This window comes from Natrix helvetica (assembly GCF_964273705.1).
Source record: "Natrix helvetica genome assembly, chromosome: 9".
NCBI classification, from domain to species: domain Eukaryota; kingdom Metazoa; phylum Chordata; class Lepidosauria; order Squamata; family Natricidae; genus Natrix; species Natrix helvetica.
This window is the reverse complement of record NC_138560.1, coordinates 665,951-687,606: the sequence shown is the minus strand read 5'-3', so window position 1 is coordinate 687,606 and position 21,656 is coordinate 665,951. Positions and strand designations below refer to the sequence as shown.

Here is a 21,656-nt window from a genome sequence, read left to right as displayed (position 1 = left end):
CGCCAAGCCCAGGGACTGTTATCAAAACAATTTGTTTGGATGTAATCAGACAGTTTAAGACAACCAGGACGACGGTGGGAAGAAAGGAAAATTAACCATATGCTTTGGGTGCAAAACTTCAGATCCGGCTTTGCTTCTTTGTTAACCACTTGGCTTTAGTAAAGTGTACTTTTGTTAACAACAGATTTGAGAGTCTTTCTTTTCTAACTGACCAAGTTAGGAGGGCTCACACACACACACACATATACACAGCATTCCTCAATGTAATTGTGCAAGGAATTGCACGAAGAATTGTAAGCTGTAACCAGCTCTGCACTAATTGTCCATAGAGGGAGAGAAAAAACACTGGGGCCTATCACAGGGACGGTCACAAAACAGCCCTTTTCCAGAGGTCAAAGCTGAAGGCCAATTGCGGGATTCCAGTACCTCCATTGGTGGAGAGAAGTGTCCAACTTCGCAAACGGGTGTAAGAAGAAGCCCGAGAGAGCCCACCCCCTCGTGACTCCCATCAGGATTCTGCCCTGCTCTGGATACCGGGAGGCCAATGCATTGGGCCCAAGGGTTGAGGGTGGGGTTCAAGATGCTTTGGCCCCCATTGTGAGGTGGGGGCTGCCTTGGAGACCTTTTCTGCAGGGACCCCTCAGGAGATCTTGAGGGGGCAGGAGGAGATGGGTTGGGAGGACCCTCTGGGGCAACCAAAAACCAACAGGGCCCCAGCGAGAGGGCAGCCCCCGTGCTCCAAACTTGAACCATCATGGATCCATCAGAAGAAGCCAACGATGGGGCCAATGATGAACAGCCAGAGCCAGCTGTGTCTCTCAAAGCCTGCTTCAGCCAAGGTTGGTCTTTGGTTGCCGATCTCCGCTCTAGGGGTAGGAAGTGACCAGCGGAGCAGCCAGGAGGAGCCGTGAACCTTGTTGCCATTTCGATGCCCTTCTCCCTGAGGTCATCCTTGAACTTCCCAAACAGCAGGGACAGAAGGGGGTCAGGCTGGACAGAAGGGAACCCCTCTCCCCGCCTGGGAGCTCCTCTTTTCATCCTGCCTTCCCCCCTCCACTCCCCCAGGCCTAGCAGCCCCCTGCCCCAACGGGAGATCCCGAGGAATTTCTACCAACAAAGGAAAAGGGGGAGCGAAGGTTCAGAGCTCCTGTTTCCTCCCCCAGGGAAGAAAGACATTCTTGCCATCTTCTCCCCTCTTTCCCCCCCACTCCCCAGGTCTGAAGTATCTGCATCAGCGGCCGGAACTCTGCGATGCCACTTTGATCGCCGGAGGGAAGAGGTTCCCTTGCAACAGGTATGTCTTGGCACCCCCCAGCTGGGCAGGGCTTGGGGCAGGATACCAACGGCTAACCCCAACGTCTCTGTTCCCCATGCAGGGCCCTCTTGGCCTCCATCAGCCCCTACTTCCAGGCCGTCTTCACAAGCGGCTTCAAGGAGTCCCGGGATGGGGAGGTCCTCCTGGAAGACATGGACCCCTCCGTCCTCCAGAACCTCTTGGGCTACCTCTACTCGGGGGAGCTGGCTTTCAGTCCCGGAAGCGCTGAGGACCTCTTCATCGCGGCCAGCCGGCTCCAGCTCAGCCCAGCACTGCCGCTCATCAGCAGGTAGCCAGACCCTCCAGGGCTTTTCTCCCAGCTTCTGTTTTCGGGGGGAGGGGCTTCTCCTGCCGAGTTCTCCAGGGATCCTTCTTTCCATTCCTGCCCCCAACAGATTCCTGATGGAGAAGATTTCCCCGGAGAACTGCCTTCGCCTTTACATGCTGGGCCACGACCACAACCACCCCGCCCTGCTGCACGGGGCACTGCGCTACCTGGGCCTCCACTTTGGCCTCCTCTTCGAACACCAGGACTTCCTGCAGCTGGACCTGAGGGCCCTGACCTGCATCCTCTCCTCAGACCACCTGGTGGTGGCCTCAGAGTTGGAGGTCTTCCGGGCCGCGCAGCGGTGGGTGAGGGCTGAGCCCAGCAAACGCCTCCCGGTGCTGAAGACACTGCTGGGGTGCGTTCGCTTCCCGCTCCTGTCCCAGGAGGAGGTTGCCCAGGTGCAGGCGGAGGCAGAGCTGCTGGGTCAGCAGCTGGAGGTCCGGTGGCAGGACCTGGACGGAGCAGGGAGGCTGCAGGTGAGCGGGGGGCTCCGCCGGGGCATGTACCAGGAGAAGATCATCTGCATCAAAGTGCCCCGTTTGAGGGACATCCTCTCGGTCAGCGAAGACATGGACTGCTACATGGAGTGCCTGAACCCGACCAGCGGATCCAGGACGAAGCTGCCAGCCTTGGGACTGGTGGCCCTCCCCGGCTGCTCCGTGATGGACCAGAGGCTCTACATCTCCGGAGGGAAACACGCCGACGGCTCCTATTCCTCTGCGCTGCACGAGTACAACTCCCTGGCCGACCGCTGGGCCCAGCTCCCCGCCATGTCAACGCCCCGCTCTGTCCATATGTTCCTGACCTGCAAGCAGAAGCTTTTCGCCCTGAGCGGCTGGAACGATGGCGGCCCCCTGGCCTCGGCCGAGAGCTTTGACGTGGCCCAGCAGCTGTGGGCCTCCATCGCCAGCCTGCCCATCGTCCTGCGCTTCTCCGCCTCCGCGCCGTACAAAAACAAGCTCTACTTAATAGGCGGCGACGCCGACTCCGATGATGTGGTCTACAAGGGTCTCCTTATCTACGACACCCACCTGGACACCTGGGCGCAGGTGCCCCTCGAGTTTAGCCTGCATGGAGCAGCCGCCGTCACCGTGGAGGCCGGGATCTGTGTCATCGGGGGCTTCTTTTCCAGGAAGGCCAACCAACCGCACCCCAACCGGAGGTTCAGCCAACTTCTTCCTTGCACCTCGAAATGTTTCTTCATGCAGGAGGAGGGCATCATAAGCAGAGAGGTGGCCATCCCTTCCCTGCCCGTGCCCCTTGCCTTTGCTGGTGCCACTTCCTTCCAAGGGAGGATTTACGTGATTGGCGGCGTCTGCACCTCCAGAACCCACGACGCCATCTACCACTGGCAACCCGGGGAAGCCGCCTGGACCCAGGACCCAGAGGATCTCACCAGGCAAGGAACGGTTGTGCGCAGGGTGCTCAAGTGTGTGACCCTCAAGGTGCCAATAGCCGAGCTGAGGGCCCTCACGCAAGAGGCCTCGGCAGGCCGGGTGGCTGTGGGGGTCTCTGAGCCCCAGCTTCCCCTGGAGAAGAGGGACAAGGAGCACCACCCTCCTCCTGACCTGGCACCAGGGGGACCCTCAACCGGCGGGGAGTTGTAGAAGCCGAAGACCACCCCCCGCCCCAGAAGAGCTATTTTCAAGTGAACCCATTAAAAGTCCATGTGGCCCCTCCCTCCCGTTCCATTTCCTGCCTACAAGGGAGCCTGCAGGGCTGACAGGAGGGGCTCCCGGGCATCCTTCCCAGGGAAGGTGAGCGCAGCCTTGGCAGAAGCTGGCTTTGCCCGGGGTCAGGGGGTGGGGGGAGGGACCCGCTAGGAACCTAGAACCGCTCTCCATTCCAAGGGCAGGCAGGATCACAAAGGCAGCCTCGGGCCATCAACCTTGAGGATCAAAGCACCACCGGGACCCTGGAGAGCCAGCAGGCGAGAGAACAGAGAAGCCAATCCCGGCTCGGCTGCTTTGGAAGCAGGGAGAATCTGGGTTGCTGCAGCGGGGGAGGGGGAGGGGTCCGCTGAACCGCCATTGCTGAAGTGCAGAGCAGCGGCCTGGAATGGGAGACCGAGTCCTCAATCTTTGCTGGCCATGAAATATGGATCCACTCCACATCTGTTTCGGGGGCAGCCGGAGAGAAACGCGGGGGAAGTACTTCCGCGCTCTCCTACCCACCATGCCTAACTGTTGCCAGAGGACAGAGAAATAAAAATAGAAGGGCATCACTCCCTTGGAAAAGGGCTCAGCTGCCCTTTTGATTAGCTGTCCTGCCTGCAATTCCTCTTATGTCGTTCCTATAAATCCCCTGGCATAGTTAGGAGCATCTGCAGTCATTATGAGGGCTGCCTCCACTGCCCTTCCCCTCGGCCGCTGCTCCCAAGATGCCAGCCAGGAACCTGGAGGGACCCTTTTGGGTTTAGGGTTCAATGCATTTCGTGCAGCAGATCGATGTTAGAAGTACATCCAGGGGCCGAACCAGAGGAACAAGCAGACACCTGCCTGGAGTAAGGCAAAACAGTTCTCAATGGTGGGCACTCTGCACATGCTCCAAAAGGCTTGAGCATCCCCTGGATTGGCTTCAGAATTTTGCCTCATAAGTTTAGGCAGCAGTGGGGGGGGGGAATCAGATTGGGGAGCAGGGAGAGAATTGGAAGAGACTGAGAAGGGAGGGAGGGAAGGAAGGAAGAAGGGAAGGAGACAAATGGTTTGGGTTGACAAGAGGAGCCGGCAAACGCTGGAATGAAACTTTGAGGAAAGGAGGAGGGGAAGAGAGGAGGAAGTCTGGGACCCAGAGCGAGGGAGCCCAGCCCGAGCCTGGAAGGGCCGAAGTTGCAAGTCAGCCTCGCGCGGTCGAGGTGGGGCTTGGCGGGGCGAGGACTCTGCAGATTTCGGCGGGGGAGGGAGGGGCACTGGAGCGCAGGGAAGCGGCGAGAGGCTCGAGGACTGAAGATGGGGAAGGGAAGCAGGAGGAGCTCCGCGGCTGGTGGGTGGGGCTCGGAAGGAGCCGAAGGTAGGGCTGCCCTGTGCCTGTGGGTCGGCGGGTGGGCGCTCGGCTGGTTGGACGGGGACGCGCCAAGAGGGGAGCCCAGCCGGGGGGTCTTGGCCGGAGCTTCGGCATCCCCGGCCAGCAGGATGCAGGAGAGAGGTGGGTTGCCATAGCAACGGGAGGCGGGCGGGCAGGGGACCGCGGAGGACGGGCGGGCGGGCGCCGGGAGAGCAGCCCGGGGTGGACGGGGCGGGGGCGCGGGGGGCCGGCATGGCCGAGGGGATCCTCTACGACACCTCCTTGCTGCTGCAGTTCTGCAATGGTGAGTGGAAGCGCCGCTGCAGCCCCAATTCCGCAGTCAGCCGCCCGGATTCCTTGGGGAGGGAGGGGCCCCGCCCGGGCAGAAGAGCCCCCACCACCAGGCGCCCCTAGCCTGGCCGGGGGAGGGGACCGGGGGGAGCCGGGGCAAAGGCTGCTCAGCGCCCGGATAAGCGCGGTCGGCCCTCCTGCCCGCTAGCCGAGCTCGGCGCCCGAAGGAGCAGCCCGAGCCTCGCCCTGCCGCCCCTCCTTCCGATCCCCTCGCAGGTTTTCGGAAAGGCCCAGAGGGGCGAGGCGGGGCGGAGGTCGACCCATCATAGGGACGCCAACAGCTTGCCCCAGGGAAGATCCGCGGGCCGGGAGGGGCAGGAAGTGCCAGCTGTCCCTCCCTCCCCCTGGGCCAAGCAGGCTTAGGATGGCGTCAGTCTCCAGGGATTATGGAGGGGCACTTGGGGACAAGTCCAGCCCTCTCCTCACAGCCCTGGGAGGTAGACCAGCCGGCAAAGGGGGCAGGTCCAGACCAGGGAATAATCCTAGCCCAGGAGAGCTGCCCTTCTGCCGTCACTTGGAGCCCCCCCCTCCCCCAGCATCTCTGGCCAACAGCTGCCTCTTCCGCCGTCCATCCCATGGCTGGTACTCTGCCTGGATGCAGGACCAGCCTCTGATTGGATGTGGAGGCGGCAGCAGGGAAGAGATGCTACGAGCAGGGGGAGGGAGGGGCCGGCAGTGCCAGGCGAGCGGCAGCAACAGGCAGGCGGGACGGGCACTGGGCCCACCACTGCAGAAGAGTGGGAGGAAGAGGGGGGCTGGGGCTGAAGGCTGCTGCTGCTGCTGCTACTGATTTGTGCTCCCCTTCAGGGGTAGAGTTGGCACCACACCTGTAGGTGGGCAGGTGGGGACAAGCCAGTCATGGGCAGCTCCAGGTGGGCCTCCTCCCTGCTGTGGAAGGGCAGGTGGGCCAAGCACCACTCTGGGGCTACTTCCGACATGAAAAGCAGGTGGACAGGGAAGCCCCCTTCCCACCCCACGGCCCCTTTTGTCACGAGGGGTCCCATGCTTCCCTTCCCCTCACTTTGCCAGCACAGAGGTCATAGTCACCTCTGTGTATGGGTGCGTGACCTGGCCATCAATCTGTGAGTGAAGGACCGGGGCAGGCCTTGCACATGGCTGGGCACAAAAAATGTGCCCCCCCCCCCAAATCCTTCAGCCTGGAGGGCTTCAATCTTCTTTCAGGAGAAAGGCTCCTGCCAGCCCTTGGGAGGACAGCTGGGGAGGAGGACCCATTGCCTCCAACCCCCACCCCGAGGGGACCCTGTAGCTCTCAAGGGGAGGGGGAAATGGAAGGGGGGGAGGGGCTCTCCTGGAGGCTCCTGCTCCTTCCGGCCTTTGCCTCCCCAGATGACAACCTGTCTGGCCTCAGCGGCATGGAGGTGGACGACCGCATCTCCTACCTGGAGCAGCGCCTGCAGCTGCAGGAGGATGAGATCCAGGTGCTGAAGGCGGCTCTGGCCGATGTCCTGCGGCGCCTGAGCACCTGTGAGGAGAACGGGCTCAACCTCTCCAAGCGCAGACCCGACAAAGGTATCCGGGTGGGGAGGGGCTGCGGGATGGGCCCCTGCAAGTCCCGGAGTGTCCAGAGGTCCGGCCCCAAAGGGCGCAGGGCGACCTGGGTTGGTGGGGATGGACTTAATGGGGGCAGGAGCCCAGGGAGGCAGGGGTCGCGGAGCCCAGTCCCCCCCTGACCCTCAGCCCTGTCCTGTCTCTCCTGCAGTTTACCAGCTGCTGCGGGGGCTGCCCTCCAGGCCCACCCTGAGCAATGGGGCTGTCCCACACAGGAGAGGCTACGCCACCTCCCCCTCGTCCCCCAAGAGGGAACTCCTTCCTGGAAAAAGGTGATGCGCTGGTCCACCAGGGGGCGCTGCCCCTTTTAGGAAGGGGGGAGGGAGCTGGATTCGCACCCACAGGCTTCAGGATGATGGTTGCTGCTGCATTCTAGATGCATCCTGGTCTTTTGCCCCTGAATCAGAAAGGGAGTTCTAGTATCAGGCAGAAATGTAAGGTCTATGTCAGCAGTCTGGCTCCTCTTAGGGCTGTCTGCCTAAGGTTGAACTGATAAAAGTCTTTCAATGTTTTTTTTTGGGGGGGGGGGAAGCATTCGGAAGGGTCTACATTCCCCCCAAGAATTGACATGCACAGAAATACAATCCATGCAAAATCAGGACTTCCTGCATTCCTCGCTGATGAAAAATAAGGCAACGTTGTTGAGTTGCAGGATGCCAAATGAAATATTGCTGCCCTCAACATGCACCAACTGTTGTAGTTGCTCAAGAGTCCCCATCACAGACAGTGCAGGTAGACCTCGATTTATGACCACAATTGAGCCCAATATTTCTGTTGCTAAGCAAGACAGTGGTTAAGTGAGATTTGCCCCATTTTACAACCTTTCTTACCACAGCTGTTAAGTGAACCGCTGTAGTTTTTAAGCTAGTCACCCGGTTGTTAAGTGAATCGGCCTTCCTCCAGTGACTTTGCTTGTTAGAAGGTCACAAAAGGGGATCAATCACATGACCCAGGACACTGTGACCGTCATAAATATGAGTCAGTTGCCAACGTCTGAATTTCATTCTCATGACCACAGGAATGTTGCAATGGTCATAAGTGTGGGAAATGGCCATGAATGGTTTTTTCAGCGCCACTGTAACTTCAAAGGTCACTAAATGAACCATTGCGGTTTACCCCTATTCCTTCTTTAAGAAGAGAGTTCAAGAAAGAGGGATTGTGGTTCACAAATGGAGTTTAGGTTTGCCAGCCGGGTGAGCAAGGAAGGCTAAGGAAAACCCTCCTTCCGATTTGAAGAGATTTATGGGAAGCCTCCTAGGAGGACAGGCAGCAGGCCGGCCCAAGGCCCCCGGGAAGTCAGAAAAAGCCAGAAACGTTTGCACGAGTCGCGCAGGCGTCTCGCCCAACCTGGCTGTATCTTAGAGACAGCCTGATGCGCTCCCACTCTGCCTCTGGGGATGCGCAGAGCACAAATAACCCTTCCTGCTCAGGAGCCGTCCCTAAACTCTGGCATTTTCACCCTCAGTGGGTGAGAAAATGTAGGCGTTGCTTTCTTTGAAAACCTGGACTCCATGGAGGAAGGGATGTGCTTCCCTCTCCCTGCACTTCAGCTCACTCTGAAGGAAGCATAGAAGCTACAGAGGAAACCCTCAAGTTGCTAGTTCTCAAGGTCCCTCTGAATGAAACCGCTTGCGTTTAGTCAGTGGAAGAGCCTTGCCCTTTGCCCTAATGGTGGGAAGGGGGGCTCAGCCAGACAGTCCCCAAGGGCCCCCAAAGTCTTGACCCGAGAGAGAATTCTTTGGAAGGGGCCTTGTTTCAAATGTTTTTTTCTTCATTGAAGTGGCTCCTGAGGGCTATGAAGGGGAGGAAGGACAAAGCAGAGTTTCCAATCCTTTAAGATGGGTGGACTTCAACTCCCAGAATTCCCCAGCCAGCTTTGAATTCTGGGAGTTGAAGTCCACCCATCTTAAAGGGTTGGAAACTGCACCAAGAGAAGCAATAAAGCAAGTGATTTAAAGAATAACATTTTATATTGGCCATCTCTGGTAGCTCTGGTTAGATCTTGGGATGAACCATTTTTTTCATGATGGGGGAGGGGTAGCAAACCATACATTTACCTCTTCATACCACACGTGGTGGTGGGGGAGGGGGAACAGCAAATTATCCCTCCAGGGTGGTTACTGGCTCAGGGGCTGCCTCTTGACTCTCCATGGGATCATGACATGGCTCCTGACCCCCATTTCACCCCCCCGCCGCCGCTCTCTGCTTTCTGTGCCGCTCTCCCACCTGCTTCTGCTGTGATGCTAACTTCTCCAGGGGGCCACAGAGGGGCCCGGTTGCCGGGGAACCTTCCCTCGTCTCCGTTAGCGCCCAGGGCCTACGTGAGGCTGAGTCCCCAAAGGGCAGCGGGTGAACCCCGAAGGCGCTCTTTAAGTTGGGGGGCAGGGAGGCCTTTGTCTTTGCATGACTGGCCTGAGTCAACCAGACTGATCAGCCCCCCCATTGTTCTTGCCCCCGCTTCCAGCCCCCCCCCCAGGAGAAACGGGGGGCCCTACAGTCCTCTTCTGCAATAGGCTTAGAGCAAAGGGGGCCCCTGGCCTGGGGGAGGAACGGGGGCAGCCCTTGGTGGCTTGAGCCCTTGCAGCCAAAACTAGCTCTGCGAATCCTTCCTCTCCCAGGCCTCCAAGGGCAAGAGGGTCAGGCCCCCAAGCGAAGGGCCCCACGCCTCTCTCCTGCCTTGCTGCTTCTGCCTTTGGCTGCTTCGGCTGCTGCTGGGAACCCCTCACGGCCTCCCCTGCGGCTCCGGCCCCTCTTCCGAAGGAGTGCTCCTTTCTCCCGTGGCGCTTCCGCCTTCCGGTATTATCTCGCCTGCATCTGCTTCTGCCTGGCTTTCTTCTTCTCCATCGCCCATCCCCAGCTGGCTCACTCACCCCGCTGCCGCCCCCGCCCGCGCCTTGTCTGGCTCTCTCGCTCAGGCTCTCTCTCCTACAGCGGGCATAGTAGCTGCCCCTCGCCGGAGCGCCCCGCCTCGCTCAAGCGCGAGAGTTTCAAGGACCAGAGGAGCCGCACCACTTCCTCCAGCAGCTCCTGCAGCGGCAAACGCGAAGGGTATGTCTGAACTGGCCACGCGTGCAGATGCCCACGCCAAGCCCACCCCCACTGCGTGCCTGCCACCATCGCCATCGCCCCCTCCCCGCTGCCACTCCAAGGAGGAACCAAAGTGCAATGCAGGGAAGAGTCTCCTGAGCCCTGAAGCCAGTCAGGATCGGACGGTTTGGGCTCTGCCAAGTCCCTTTGATCTGAGGGGGTCCTGGGGGCTCTCAGACGTTTCATGACCCAAACTAGGGAATATCATCAGTGCTAAATTAAACCCCACTCCCTTCTAGTACTGATGAGGGTATTTAGTTGGGTCATGAAACGTCTGCACGAAAACAACCGAGCTCAGAGGGCACCCAGGGCACCCCATTTCAACCCTGGATTACAAATATTCTCTTTTATGGGCCCATTTAATCTGCCCGGATGCTGGGCAGCTGAGACTAATCTGCACTCTGCAGGGCAGCCCCTCCCTGAGCCAGCTGAGGTGAAGGAGAGTTATCTGCAGCCATAACTTCTGGCCACAATGCAGGCCAGGAAAGTATGCAGAAAATTAGATAAGCAGAAAGGGAGAAGCTGCTCTGGTGTAAGCAGAAGAATCATTCCTCCCTCCTGTCCACAGTCTCCATGCAAGAGGCACGCCCCCTCCCCAAGCAGCAGCTCAATCCACACACACACACAACACACACACACACCCCATGCTGTGAATCTCGCCTATGTTAGGGACCCCCGTTTCTCCAGGGGAAATCCATCCAGGAATGGAGCAGGGCAGCCTGGGGAGATCCTGCAGGTGACTCCGAAGCCCTCCGGCCATTCTTGGAGGCAAAGGCCAGCCGCCCTTTCCCCTCTCCTACCTGCATCTGGAGGCGGCTCTTTCTAGGGCCGGAACGGACGCAACGCCCGTCCGGGTGTGGCAAAGGCAGACCTCAGGGGCTCGGCTTGGGCACCGGCCAGGCTCCCTGGGGTCCCTTCGGGCAATGCGGAGCTCACCGTCGGCCTTGGAGCCGCGGCCTGAGCAGCTCGGGCGCCCCGACGAGCCAGCCGGGTGGAAGAGCCAGGGGGCTCCCGGGAGGGCGGCTCCTGGGCCCCGTCGGGACGCTCCTTTCCCGGCAGCGGCGCTCCGCGAGTCCCCGCCCTACTCCCCCGGGCGGAGCCGCCCCACGCGCGCCTGGCCTTGAAGGAGCGCCGCCGGCCCGCCACAATCAGAGCGGAGCGTCCAGCATGCGGAAGGCGGCCCGGACCGAGAGCCCCAGGTAGGGCAGAGGGCAGCCGCCGGCCACGCTTCCCCCGCGCTGCCCAAGAGCCTCCCCGCAGCCCGGCTCGGCGCTGCCCTCCCGGCCCAGGAGAGCCGGACGCGGCGGGACGCTCGCCTTCCGGGTTGGCGGCCGGAGGGCGGGGAGAGAGAGAGCTGACCCCCGCCGAGGCCGGGCCGGATCCCGAGACAGCGGCGGCCGATTCCCCGCGCCGCCGCCGCTGCAAAGGACCACCGGGCGGGGGGCGCGGCTTCCTGGGGGCGGCCGTGCAGGTGCGGAGCCGGGGGGGGGGGGAGATCGATGCAAGAGCCGGGCGCCCCCCCCTCCCGAGGAACAGAGGTGCCCCCCGTGTGCCTTGGGGGGGGGGGGCAAGAGGCCCCCAGGAGTTTCTCAGTGAAGCGCCCGCTACACTTTCTGCAAAGGGCGGGGGGGGGGGAAACTCTGCCCTGCCTCCCCGGGACTTTCGGGCTTGGCGGCCGGACCGCTTTGACCTGCGAGATGTTCTCTCCGTTGGTTTAGCAGGGACGGGACGGGGGAGAAGGGAGCTGCGAGGCTTCTTCCTTGGGGGTTCCGGGTGATGCTTCCGGCCTTTTATCGGGGCGCTCAGCCCCCTCCCCCCATCTGACCCGCCACGGCAGGTCGGGCGTCCTTTTTCTTCCTGCCCTTCGCGGCGGTCGGTTGCAGCCCGAAGGCTCAGAGCTGGAGCTGCCGGGAAGCGCTGCTCCCTTTCCGCCCTGCCCCAGCGTGTCTGTGTGTGTGTGGGGGGGGGGAATCTGTTGCAGCCCCCGCGGGCCGGAGCTGCTTCTTCCCCCCTGTGCTTGGGCAATGCCTAGTCGGACTCAAGCTGGCTCCCCCTGCCATGGGGTCAGGGTCTTCGGATGGGTCGCTGGGGGCACCGCAGAGAAGGCGCCGGGAGGCCTTCATATCGGGAGGGGTCCAGGACTTGGGGTAAGAGGGGCAGGAAGGAGGGAGTGAAGGATTGGCGGGGAAAGGAAAACCCCCGAAGCCTTATGATCTTCTTTCAGGCAAGTATCTATGTGTCTTTGGGGTGGGGTGGGGTGGAAGGGGCCTGTCTCCCTTTGGGGGGGGCTTGTGGATGGCTGAAGGGTCATCCAGGGTCAGCTGACTCTGTAATCAGATGTGTGCGGGTTATTTCACCTCCCCTGCCCCCCCCTTTCCTATTTTTTCCCAACAACTTTCTCTCCCTCCCCCTAGCAAACCCAAGGAAGCCATCTTCAATGCTGGTGAGTGGATGTGGCCATGATAGATTTGGGGTGGGGGTGGGGGGCTCTAGCTTATTTAACTGGGTGCAAAGTGGGTGCCGCCCGGAGGAAGAAAACCCACAGGAGGGCATGTCTGCCTTGTCCCTGTGGTCAGACGTTTTCCAAAGAGGGGGGTGCAGACCAACCCTAAAGCTGGCATTGCCCCTCCTCTGGTGCAGGGCGTCCCTTGGGGCCCCACATGCGGACGGGTAGCTGCTTGCCCTGCCCAGCAGGCCACCCTTGGGGCGGGGTGGGTGGGGCACCCCGAGAGCTGGGAGGGGGGGCAGAGGAGGCTTACCCGGCCTTGCCTGCCCCCCCCCCCCGTCTGCCCCGCAGAGGATGGTTACGTGAAAATGTTCCTCCGGGGACGCCCCATCCCCATGTTGGTCCCCGATGCCCTGGTGGCCTCCTACAGCCTGGATGCCAAGCTGGATCTGCCACACAAGAAGCTGAAGCTGGACTGGGTGTATCCTGCTCACGGCTGGGTCCCCCGGGGCGGAGGGGGGCTGGGCCCCAAAGGCTGGCTCCCGGCCTCCTGGCAAAGTCCCCTGGCACTTCCCCTTGACCACCGGCTGCAGATACGGGTATCGGGGCCGCGACTGCCGGGCCAACCTTTTCCTGCTGCCCACGGGAGAGATTGTCTATTTCGTGGCTGCCGTGGCCGTCCTTTACAACGTGGAGGAGCAGCGGCAGCGCCACTACCTGGGCCACACCGACGATATCAAGTGGTAGGAAAGGCCCTGGGGACCACGGCTGCCCCGCCCCCCCTCACCCCGTTTGCTGGGCAGAGGGACACACACAGGGGGAGGGAAAGAAGCAGTGCCAGAATTGGGGATTGCCCTGGGGAAGAGGTGGTTGGCTAAGGACAGGCGGAGGAGGTGGGGGGGAGGCACAATTTCTCTGCAATGGGAGCGGTTCCCCCCTTTCCCCCCCAAACTGGGGGAGGAGCTGCCCTTTGGGGTGTAACCTGGGCCCTTTGCTCTCTCCCTTAGTTTGACTGTGCATCCAGATATGGTGACTGTAGCAACCGGACAGATGGCCGGGACCTCAAAGGATGGCAAGGTGAGGGAGGCGGCCTAAACAAAGTCTGAGCCCTAGAGACGCTTGGGGAGGGGCTGTGGGTAGAGAGCGAGGGAGATTGGCCCGAGAAAACTGCCCCCCCCCCCTAGAGCTGAATGAGTGCCGCCTGAGTCGCACCGGCTGCTTTGGGTGTGAAGGGCCCCAAATGGGAGCATTGAAAAGTGGGCATTGGTCGGCAATCCCCCCCGCCCCCCCGCCCCAGCATTTGCCGCTTGCAGAGCCCGGGGGGGGGGGGGGTCTGTGCTTGCTTGTTGTGGAAAGTCAGTGGCGCTCCATGGGAGCGTCTCCCACTCGCCTTCCTCTTTCCCCCCGGGACGGACGCTGCATCCATTGGCAACGAGCTGCACAAGTCTTGCCTTTCCCTTCTGGGAGGAAACGCCTTTGGGCTCAAGGTGCTCCCCCATCTCCCACAGGCGCTGCCTCCCCAAGTGCGCATCTGGGACTCCGTCAGCCTCAACACCCTCCACGTCCTGGGGCCAGGACCTTTTGACCGAGCGGTGACCTGCGTGGGATTCTCCAAGTCTGTGCGTTAGAGCCCCTCCGGACGGCCTTCTGGGGCCCCAAAGGGACCTCCAGGGACACCCCCTCCCCCCCAGATGTGGCCAGATTAAAACACGGCCCGTCCTTGGTTGGGAGCAACCTCACCCGCCTTAGGATGAGAGGACTCCCAGAATCCCCCAGCCAGCCAAGCTGGGGTAGAGCTGGCTGCCAGCATGTCTGGCTGGGGGATTCTGGGAGTGGAAGTTACAAGTAATCTTAGTTGCCACGTTTGGGGACCCCTCCCCCCCCAACTGAGCGGAAGGGCAGAGGTCTGCTGTGGAAGGGACGGCCTGCCTCCCTGCCCACCTGGCCCTCTCTTTCCTCTGCCCAGAACGGGGGGGGGCTCCTGTGTGCCGTGGACGACTCCAACGACCACCTGCTCTCCGTCTGGGACTGGCAGAAGGAGCAGAAGCTGGCAGACGTGAAGGTAGTCGCTTTGCTCCTCTCCGTTCCTTGCACCGCAATCCGACATGCGTGTTTCACGCCTGACACCCTCGCCTTCCTTCCTTCCTTCCCTCCCTCCCTCCCAAGTGTTCCAACGAGTCCGTTCTGGCCGCCACCTTCCACCCCACGGAGCCCACCCTCCTCATCACCTGTGGCAAATCCCACATCCACTTCTGGAGCCTGGAAGGCGGCAGCCTCAGCAAAAGGCAGGGCATCTTTGAGGTGAGAGCAAGGGGAGAAGGGGGGCGGGTGGGGGGGACAGCCGGCGGTGGCTTCCCTGCCCTCAGTCCCTTGTCCACTGGTGTCCAAGGGCCTCCGGCCACACAGCTTCCCAGAAATAAGCAGCCTCTTAGCCGTAGTCCCTGCAGGTTGGAAGTTCTGCTGGGGCTCAGAACTCTGGGAAATGTAGGCCCCTTGGGGGCTTCCCTCTTGCCTATCAGAGGTAGGATCAGCAGCTGAGATTTAGGCTTTACACATTTTGTTTCAGACCTATGACGTGTAGGTCCTCAACTTACAACAGTTCTTTTAGTGACCTTCCAAAGTTTCAACAGCACTGAAAAAAAAGTGTCTTATGATTGTTTTCATACTTGACGGCCATTGCAGCATCAATGTGCAATCACGTGATCAAAATCTAGATGTTTGGCAACTGACTCACCTTTATGACGGTCGTAGTGTCCCAGACTCACGTGATCCCCTTTTACGACCTTCGGACAAGCAAAATCCACGGGGAAGCCAGAACTGTGCTACTAAAGTAACAATCACAGTGATTCACTTAACAATGATGGCAAAAAAGGTCATAAAATGAGACAAAACTCATTGAACAACTGTCTGGCTTAGCAACAGGAAGTTTGGGCCCAGTGGTAGTCATAAGGCGAGGACTAGTTGCAATTCAGCAGTGCGTGGTCGTGGTGGCGTACTGAGATTTTCTGCAGCCACGTGTTGTCCCCGCACAAAGGCCTGGGGGGGGGGGATATTTGGGTGGGGGGCTGTGGGGTTTTCCTCTGGGGGCTCATCCCTTTTTCTTCCCCCCTCCCCTTTCTCTGCAGAAACACGAGAAGCCCAAGTATGTTCTGTGCGTGGCCTTCACAGAGAACGGGGACACGGTGACTGGCGACTCGGGGGGCAACCTCTACATCTGGGGCAAAGGTCTGTTGGTTGGAGGGCAAGGCTTCCTCCTCAAGTCTTGACTTTGCATAAACCAGGGTTTGTTGATGAAATCCCTGTTGGCTTGGTTTATGCAAGCCACGATGTGCAGATTAACCCTTAAATCATGCAAACCAGTCTCGGCTGCTGGGTCCATGGTCTCCCCAAGCCAAGATGATGGAGACTAAACCCCTGCCAGAAGCCATGTTGGTTTATGGCAGGGGTCTCCAATCTTGGGGACTTTTAAGACATGTGGACTTCAATTCCCAGAATTCAGTGCTAGCTGGAGAATTCTTGGAGTCGAAGTTCACAGGTCTTAAAGTTCCCAAGACTGGAGACCCCTGCTATAAAACCACGATGCCCTGCTTGTGGGGCAGGAGGCAGATCCCCACACCTGGTGCCCCCGGTGGGCAAGTGGGCTCTGCTAAGTGCCTGCTGTGTGTCACTGTTGCCCTTCATTGGCAGGGGGCAACCGGATCTGCCACGCGGTGCCAGGCGCCCACGAGGGGGGCATCTTCGGCCTCTGTGTGCTGCGGAATGGGACCATCCTCACGGGGGGCGGCCGAGATCGCCGGGTGGTGCTTTGGGGACGGGATTACCAGAAGCTGCAGGAGAAGGAGGTGAGAAGTGGGGCCCAACAACCGAGAGGAAGGACCAGCAGGCTCAAAAGAGCAAGAGATGCTCGGCTTTGGTCTTGAAAGGAGGGAGGGAAGGGCTTCCTCTCCTCAGCCCTTCCGAGCCAAAACGGTTTGTGAGGGTCTGTGGTTGCTAACATGCTTTGGGTCTCTCCGGGTGTCCCGAGGGCCTTTTTCTGTCTGTCCATCCCTCTGGCTGTTGTTCCTAGAAATAGGGTTTCCTGATTGATCAGGGGGTTGGACTAGAAGACCTCCAGGGTCCCTTCCAACTCTGCTATATCCTCTGCAGGTCCCGGATGGCTTTGGGCCGGTGCGCACTATTGCCGAAGGGAAGGGGGACTCGCTCTTTGTGGGCACCACACGCAACTCCGTGCTACATGGGTCCTTGTCGACCGGCTTCTCTCTGCTGGTGCAGGTAACGGTCTCTGCTGGGAGGGCCTGGGCACCGGGCTGCCTCGGTGGAAAGGCCAGGCCCTCAGGGTCCAGCTGACCCCCCCCTCTCCTACCAGGGACACACTGAAGAGCTTTGGGGCCTGGCCACCCACCCCACCCTGGAGCAGTTCCTGACCTGCGGCCAGGACAAGCAGGTCCACCTGTGGAGCGTGGCCTCCCACCAGCCTCTATGGAGCAAGGGGATTGAGGTGAGCCCAGGGGCTTCTGAGGGGGCTTCTGGGGCAATGAGGCTTCAGGTAGCCTGAACGCTTTTCTCTCTTCCAGGATGCGGCTCGCTCGGCTGGCTTCCACCCCGGGGGCTCGGTACTGGTGGTGGGCACCGTCACGGGCAGGTAATAGGCACAGGGGGCCCTGGGGGCAGGAGGGTGGAAGACGATCTCGGGGGAGGGGGTGGTTCTGCAATGATGTGGCAATCTACTGCCCCCCTGGGAGAGGGGATGAGTTGAATGGCTGCCCAAAAGAGGAATGGGGAGGGGTCTCAGGAATCTCGTGCAGCTGTTGGCCCCAAACTTTGAGCTCCTGGCATGGGGCAGACTTCGTTCTCTGTCCTCCTTTCAGAAAACCTGCTCACTTTTTAGCCTCCTGGCTCTTGTGTGCTTTCTCTGCCTTTAATAATGGGGGAGGATGCAGAGGGGAAGACAAAAGGACCTGTGTGCATTGGCAGTCCTTGGGGGGTTCTGGCCTGCCGTAACATCTCCCCCCCCCTCCATTCTGCTTTCAACCAGGTGGCTAGTGCTAGACACAGAGACCCGGGATCTGGTGGCCATTCACACGGACGGAGGAGAGCCCATCTCTGTGGTCAGCTTTTCCCCAGGTTGGAAAAGTGATGGGGGGGGGGGGGGTTGCACAGGCAGGGGAACAAGAACTTGCACACTCCAGGTGGGGCATCGGGTGGGGCTTTGCAAAAGGGGAGGCAGTCTGGGGCCCCCCATGTCCTTCGGTAAAAAGGACACAAAAGACACAAATTTGAAGGCGATTTCTTGGGCTCTGAGCCCGAGATGCTGCAGGGGGGAGTTTGAGAGAGATGGGTGGTTTAGAAATAGGAAATAGAACATGAATGAATGAAATACCCCACACTTTCTCTGCCCTGTTGCCCCCTCTGTGCTGACACCTCCCCCCCCCCATTTTTTTTCAGACGGGAAGTACCTGGCTTTGGGGTCCCACGATAACTTTGTCTACATCTACCTGGTTTCTGAGGGTGGCAGGAAATACGGCCGGGTTGGCAAATGCTCGGTGAGTGGAGGCTGCCAGGGAGGGAGGCCTTTCCGAGTGGGGTCTTCAGGGAGCCACCAGGATGGGCTAGCGCTCATTTGAACGGGGTGCCCGGGGCTCAGCTGGATGGCACAGGACTGGCAGCCTCTCCTGCGGACTCTCTGATGCTCAGGAAGCGGCTGTGAGTTCCAGATTCTCCTGAAAGTCCAAAAGAAAAGAAGCGCTGAGGGAGGATATCCTGACTTTGGGTGTCTTCCTTGCCTCAGGGACACTCCAGCTTCATCACCCACCTGGACTGGGCCTTCGACAGCAGCTGCTTGGTCACCAATTCGGGGGATTATGAGATTCTGTATTGTGAGTCTTTGGAGGGCTGACCGTCCTTTCCCCTCGATTTCTCTCTCGGGTTTGGAAACTGTCCCCTTGTCTTCACTGCCGTGTCCTTGGCTGGGGATGGGGTGTCCCTTCCCCCCTCCCCCTTCAGTCTGAGTCAGTTGGAAGAGGAGGGGGACCTTTGTCCCTTTCCTGGCCCAACGTCGGAAGAACAGACTCGGAGGGGACCCTGGAGGTCTGCTAGTCTAGATGCTGACCTGCCACAAGAACAGACCCTTCTGCTTTGGTTGGCTTTAGAGAACGGAAGGGCTCTTGGGTCGCGCGGGGCAGCCTCAGACATCTTGGACCTTGAACGGAGCCCCTCCCTTAGTGGCCCCTTCCTGCCCACCTCAGCCAACTGGCACCAGCTTCTGTACCAGCCGCTTGGGGATCTCCGTGGCTGTCTCACAACCGGCGGCAGCCAAGAGTCCGTCAGCCCGAGAGAAATCCCTGCCTGAAAACCCCAGGCTCTTCTTCCTCTTGGAGGTGCCGTGGCCCCTTAGGGCAGGGGTCTCCACCCTGGGCAACTTTACGATTTGTGGACTTCAACTCCCAGAATTCCTCAGCCAACACAGACCATAGACCGTAGGGCACATGCAACTCTCTGAGCCCGCCTGCCTTATTGCTGCTGCCTTCCTTCCCATCCCAGGGGACCCCTCCACCTGCCGGCAAATCACCAGCGCCGAGGCTGTGCGCAACCAGGAGTGGGCGAGCGCCACCTGCGTGCTGGGCTTCGGGGTGTTTGGTGAGTGCAGCGGGGCAGGTGTGGGTGCCAGGAGTGTGTCTGCGCCTGGGCCAGCAGGGGGCAGCACAGGCCTAACTATACTGACCACACTGGGATCCTCTCAGCTCCAGCATCTCTGTGGGGAGGGGTCTTTTAAGGACTTTGAACGTCAGAAATTCAGCCTCTTGCCCCTCTAGGGATCTGGCCAGAGGGGGCGGATGGCACCGACATCAACGCCGTCTGCCGCTCCCACGAGGGGAAGCTCCTGGCATCGGCCGATGACTTTGGCAAAGTGCACTTGTTCTCCTACCCCTGTTGCCAGCCGCGGGTAAGCAGCTGTGGCGGGGCCCTCCCGGACCTTCGCTGGTGCCTCTTGCGACAGTCCCCTGGCTGCCGGGTGTTCCAGGTGTGGGGCAGAGGGGGCCCCAGAAGCCTAAACATGGCATCTCCCCAGAGTATAAAACCAGGATATGGTTTGGGGGGGGGGGGTCCACTGGCACAGCAGAAGCACCCTGACGCCCAGGGATTTCCCTGGGGGGGGGGGGCAGTTCGGTGTGGTGGTTCAGGTGCTGGTGAGTTCTAGTTCTGTCTTGGCCATGAAAGCCATCTGGGTGGCTTTGAGCCAAACACCAGGAGGCTGGGAGTTCAGGCCCCACTTGAGGCACAAACACCAAGTGTCCCTCTCTCTCAGCCCAACCCACCTCGCAGGGTTGTTGTTGGGAAAAGAGGCTGAGTTACTTATAAATCAATTGTTGTCATCCGATGTGTCAGACAGAAGCTTTGGGGACCAGGCTGCACTGTCGGGACCTCAGCCCAGGGGGTGGGGGGCACAAGGCCAGCCGGCTGCCTCTTTCCCACAGAGGCTGGCAAAGATGCCTGACCAGCCATGGAGCAGCCCCTTCCCCTCTGACCCCTCCCTCTTTTCTCCAGGCCCCCAGCCACACTTACAGCGGCCACAGCAGCCACGTCACCAACATCGCCTTCCTCCACGACGACAGCCTGCTGCTTTCCACCGGTGGGGTGGACACCAGTGTCCTCCAGTGGCGCCTTGTGTAGGGAGGGGGGAGGCGTCCAGCGGGGTTGCCTCGGTGGTGGGGCTTGGGAGGGCAGGAGGTGCAAAGGCGGGAGAGGGGTGGGGAGGGGTGGGGTGGGGGTTGCATCCTGTCAAACGCTTTGGGGAGGGTTTAATACCCAGGGGAAGGGGAGGGGGGCTGGTGGCTGAGACAGAAAGAGGCACTTAAAGAGATGGCGGGCAGCTATATTTACAGAAATCCCTATATGAATAATGATAATATATATCTAGATCGATGTCTATATATCTATATTTAAAGGCAGAAGGTTGCACAGGCTGAGAATGTGAGGGAGTTGAGGAAGAGGGGAGGGGGAGGGGCACAGCTTGGTGGTCTCTTGGCCCCCTGAGGTTCAAGAGACCCTGGCAGGAACAGCTGAAGCCCTCCGGTTTCCTTCCGACTCCGCAGATGCTTTGGGGCACGTTTGCACTATGAATGCGGGCCAGTTCGGTTCCTGGGTTCCTGTTGTCAATTGGTTTGTTTTCCCTGCAATCTGTGAAAAGGCAGGGGGGGGTTGGGGGGGGCAGTTGTGCAGGTCTCAGAGGGGAGGGGAGTTTTTGGGCAGCCTCTGTCCTGCCCCCCCGAGGCTGCCCTTCCACCCCTTCCCTGGGGGGGGAGTTGGAGGAGGGAGGGGGCCGCTCCAATTTCTGCATAAGAAAAAAGGCTTGGTCAGACAAGGAGCCCCTCCTGGCATCCCCCTCCCCTTTCCTGCCTCCCACCCACTAATCCGCCCCCTTGGCCAGAGCGCCCCCTATCCAAGGGAACATAGGGGGAGTCTTCAACTTACAACGATTTGTTCAGTGACCGTTCAAAGTTACAACGGCACTGAAAAAAGTGACTTATGACCAGTTTTCATACTTATGACCATTGCAGCATCCCCATGGTCATGTGATCAAAATTCAGGCACTTGGCAACTGATTCATATTTATGACGGTTGAGATGCCCCGGGGTCACGTGATCCCCTTTTCCGACCTTCTGATCAGCAAAATCAATGGGGGACCCAGATTGACTGACTTAACAATTGCAGTGGTTCACTTAGCAACCGAGAATGGTCGTAAAATTGGGCAAAATTCACTTAATAACTGTCTCACTCAGACTCACTTAATAACTGTCTCACTCAGCAACAGAAATGTTGGGCTCCAATGTGGTTGTACGTCGAGCCCCCCCTGTCATTTCCATGCTGGCGGATGGAGAGAGGAGGAGGAGGGGCTCCGAAGCCTTGCGGGCTCTTGCTTAAATCGCTCTTCCCTGGCCTCCAGGAATGAAAGGCCCCGGAGCAAAGAGCCCCCCTTCCCACTGGCCCAGTCCTGATTCCGGGGGGGGGGGGGGGGTCCTGCCTTTATCTCACTGGAGCTGCCTGGGGATGGTCCCTCGGGCGGGATCCAGCAGGCCTGAGGAGGAGGGGGGCAGGGAAGGGGGGCAGGGGCCAGGACTTGCTCCTCTGTCCAAAGGAGCTCTTCTTGAGGCCGAAGGGGGACCAAAGACCCTTCCCCTTGGGCAGGAGAGATGTGAGGTGAGGGGGCTCCGTTTGTAAGGGGACAGGCCAAGAGCATGCAAGACTGTGGGAAAAGCTGAGTTGAGAGGCCAGCAGAGTCCCAGTTTCAGCCCAGGGTGAGGGTCTTTGGCCCTGGGCATCCTCCCGGTTTGGGCCATGGGGCTGAGGGGGCTTGCAGGCCAATGGCCACATGTGTTGGGGGACATGGGGGGGGGGGCTTAGAGTGACCACAGCATGACTGTCTTCTGTATTTTCCAAAGAAAAAGTACTGAAGGGGGGGGGGGGTTGTGTAGGAATTGTATAATAAAAATACAATCCAATAAAAAGAGGCAGAAGAACACACGTTGCCTTGGGTGCCTTAATGTCATCGTCAGGGG

At 59.8% G+C, this 21,656-nt stretch overlaps 2 protein-coding genes across 5 annotated transcripts; both read left to right on the top strand.

Moving 5' to 3' along the window:
* Positions 1-754: 754 nt before the first annotated feature.
* On the top strand, positions 755-4,374 carry LOC309396485 (kelch-like protein 41; the record flags this gene model as incomplete). Its single annotated transcript, XM_081961645.1, has 4 exons — positions 755-839; positions 1,216-1,294; positions 1,377-1,604; positions 1,711-4,374. The coding sequence occupies 4 exons, from the start codon at positions 755-757 to the stop codon at positions 3,248-3,250; spliced, it is 1,932 nt and encodes a 643-aa protein (XP_081817771.1). The 3' UTR covers positions 3,251-4,374.
* Positions 4,375-4,576: 202 nt separating this feature from the next.
* On the top strand, positions 4,577-19,836 carry EML2 (EMAP like 2; the record flags this gene model as incomplete). Of its 4 annotated transcripts, none has more annotated exons than XM_081962222.1 (23): positions 4,577-4,787; positions 6,345-6,527; positions 6,718-6,838; positions 8,823-8,915; positions 9,498-9,614; positions 12,068-12,096; positions 12,451-12,580; positions 12,693-12,842; positions 13,107-13,176; positions 13,608-13,718; positions 14,066-14,161; positions 14,266-14,400; positions 15,225-15,324; positions 15,787-15,941; positions 16,246-16,371; positions 16,466-16,597; positions 16,674-16,741; positions 17,135-17,223; positions 17,545-17,642; positions 17,888-17,975; positions 18,640-18,735; positions 18,912-19,042; positions 19,645-19,836. In XM_081962222.1, the coding sequence occupies 23 exons, from the start codon at positions 4,592-4,594 to the stop codon at positions 19,768-19,770; spliced, it is 2,640 nt and encodes an 879-aa protein (XP_081818348.1). In that variant the 3' UTR covers positions 19,771-19,836. The 4 variants fall into 4 exon arrangements, with proteins under 4 accessions (XP_081818348.1, XP_081818349.1, XP_081818350.1 ...); XM_081962223.1 differs by lacking the exon at positions 4,577-4,787 and adding an exon at positions 4,899-4,950; XM_081962224.1 differs by lacking the exons at positions 4,577-4,787; positions 6,345-6,527; positions 6,718-6,838; positions 8,823-8,915; positions 9,498-9,614 and adding an exon at positions 9,910-10,852 and having other exon boundaries at positions 19,645-19,834.
* Positions 19,837-21,656: the final 1,820 nt, after the last annotated feature.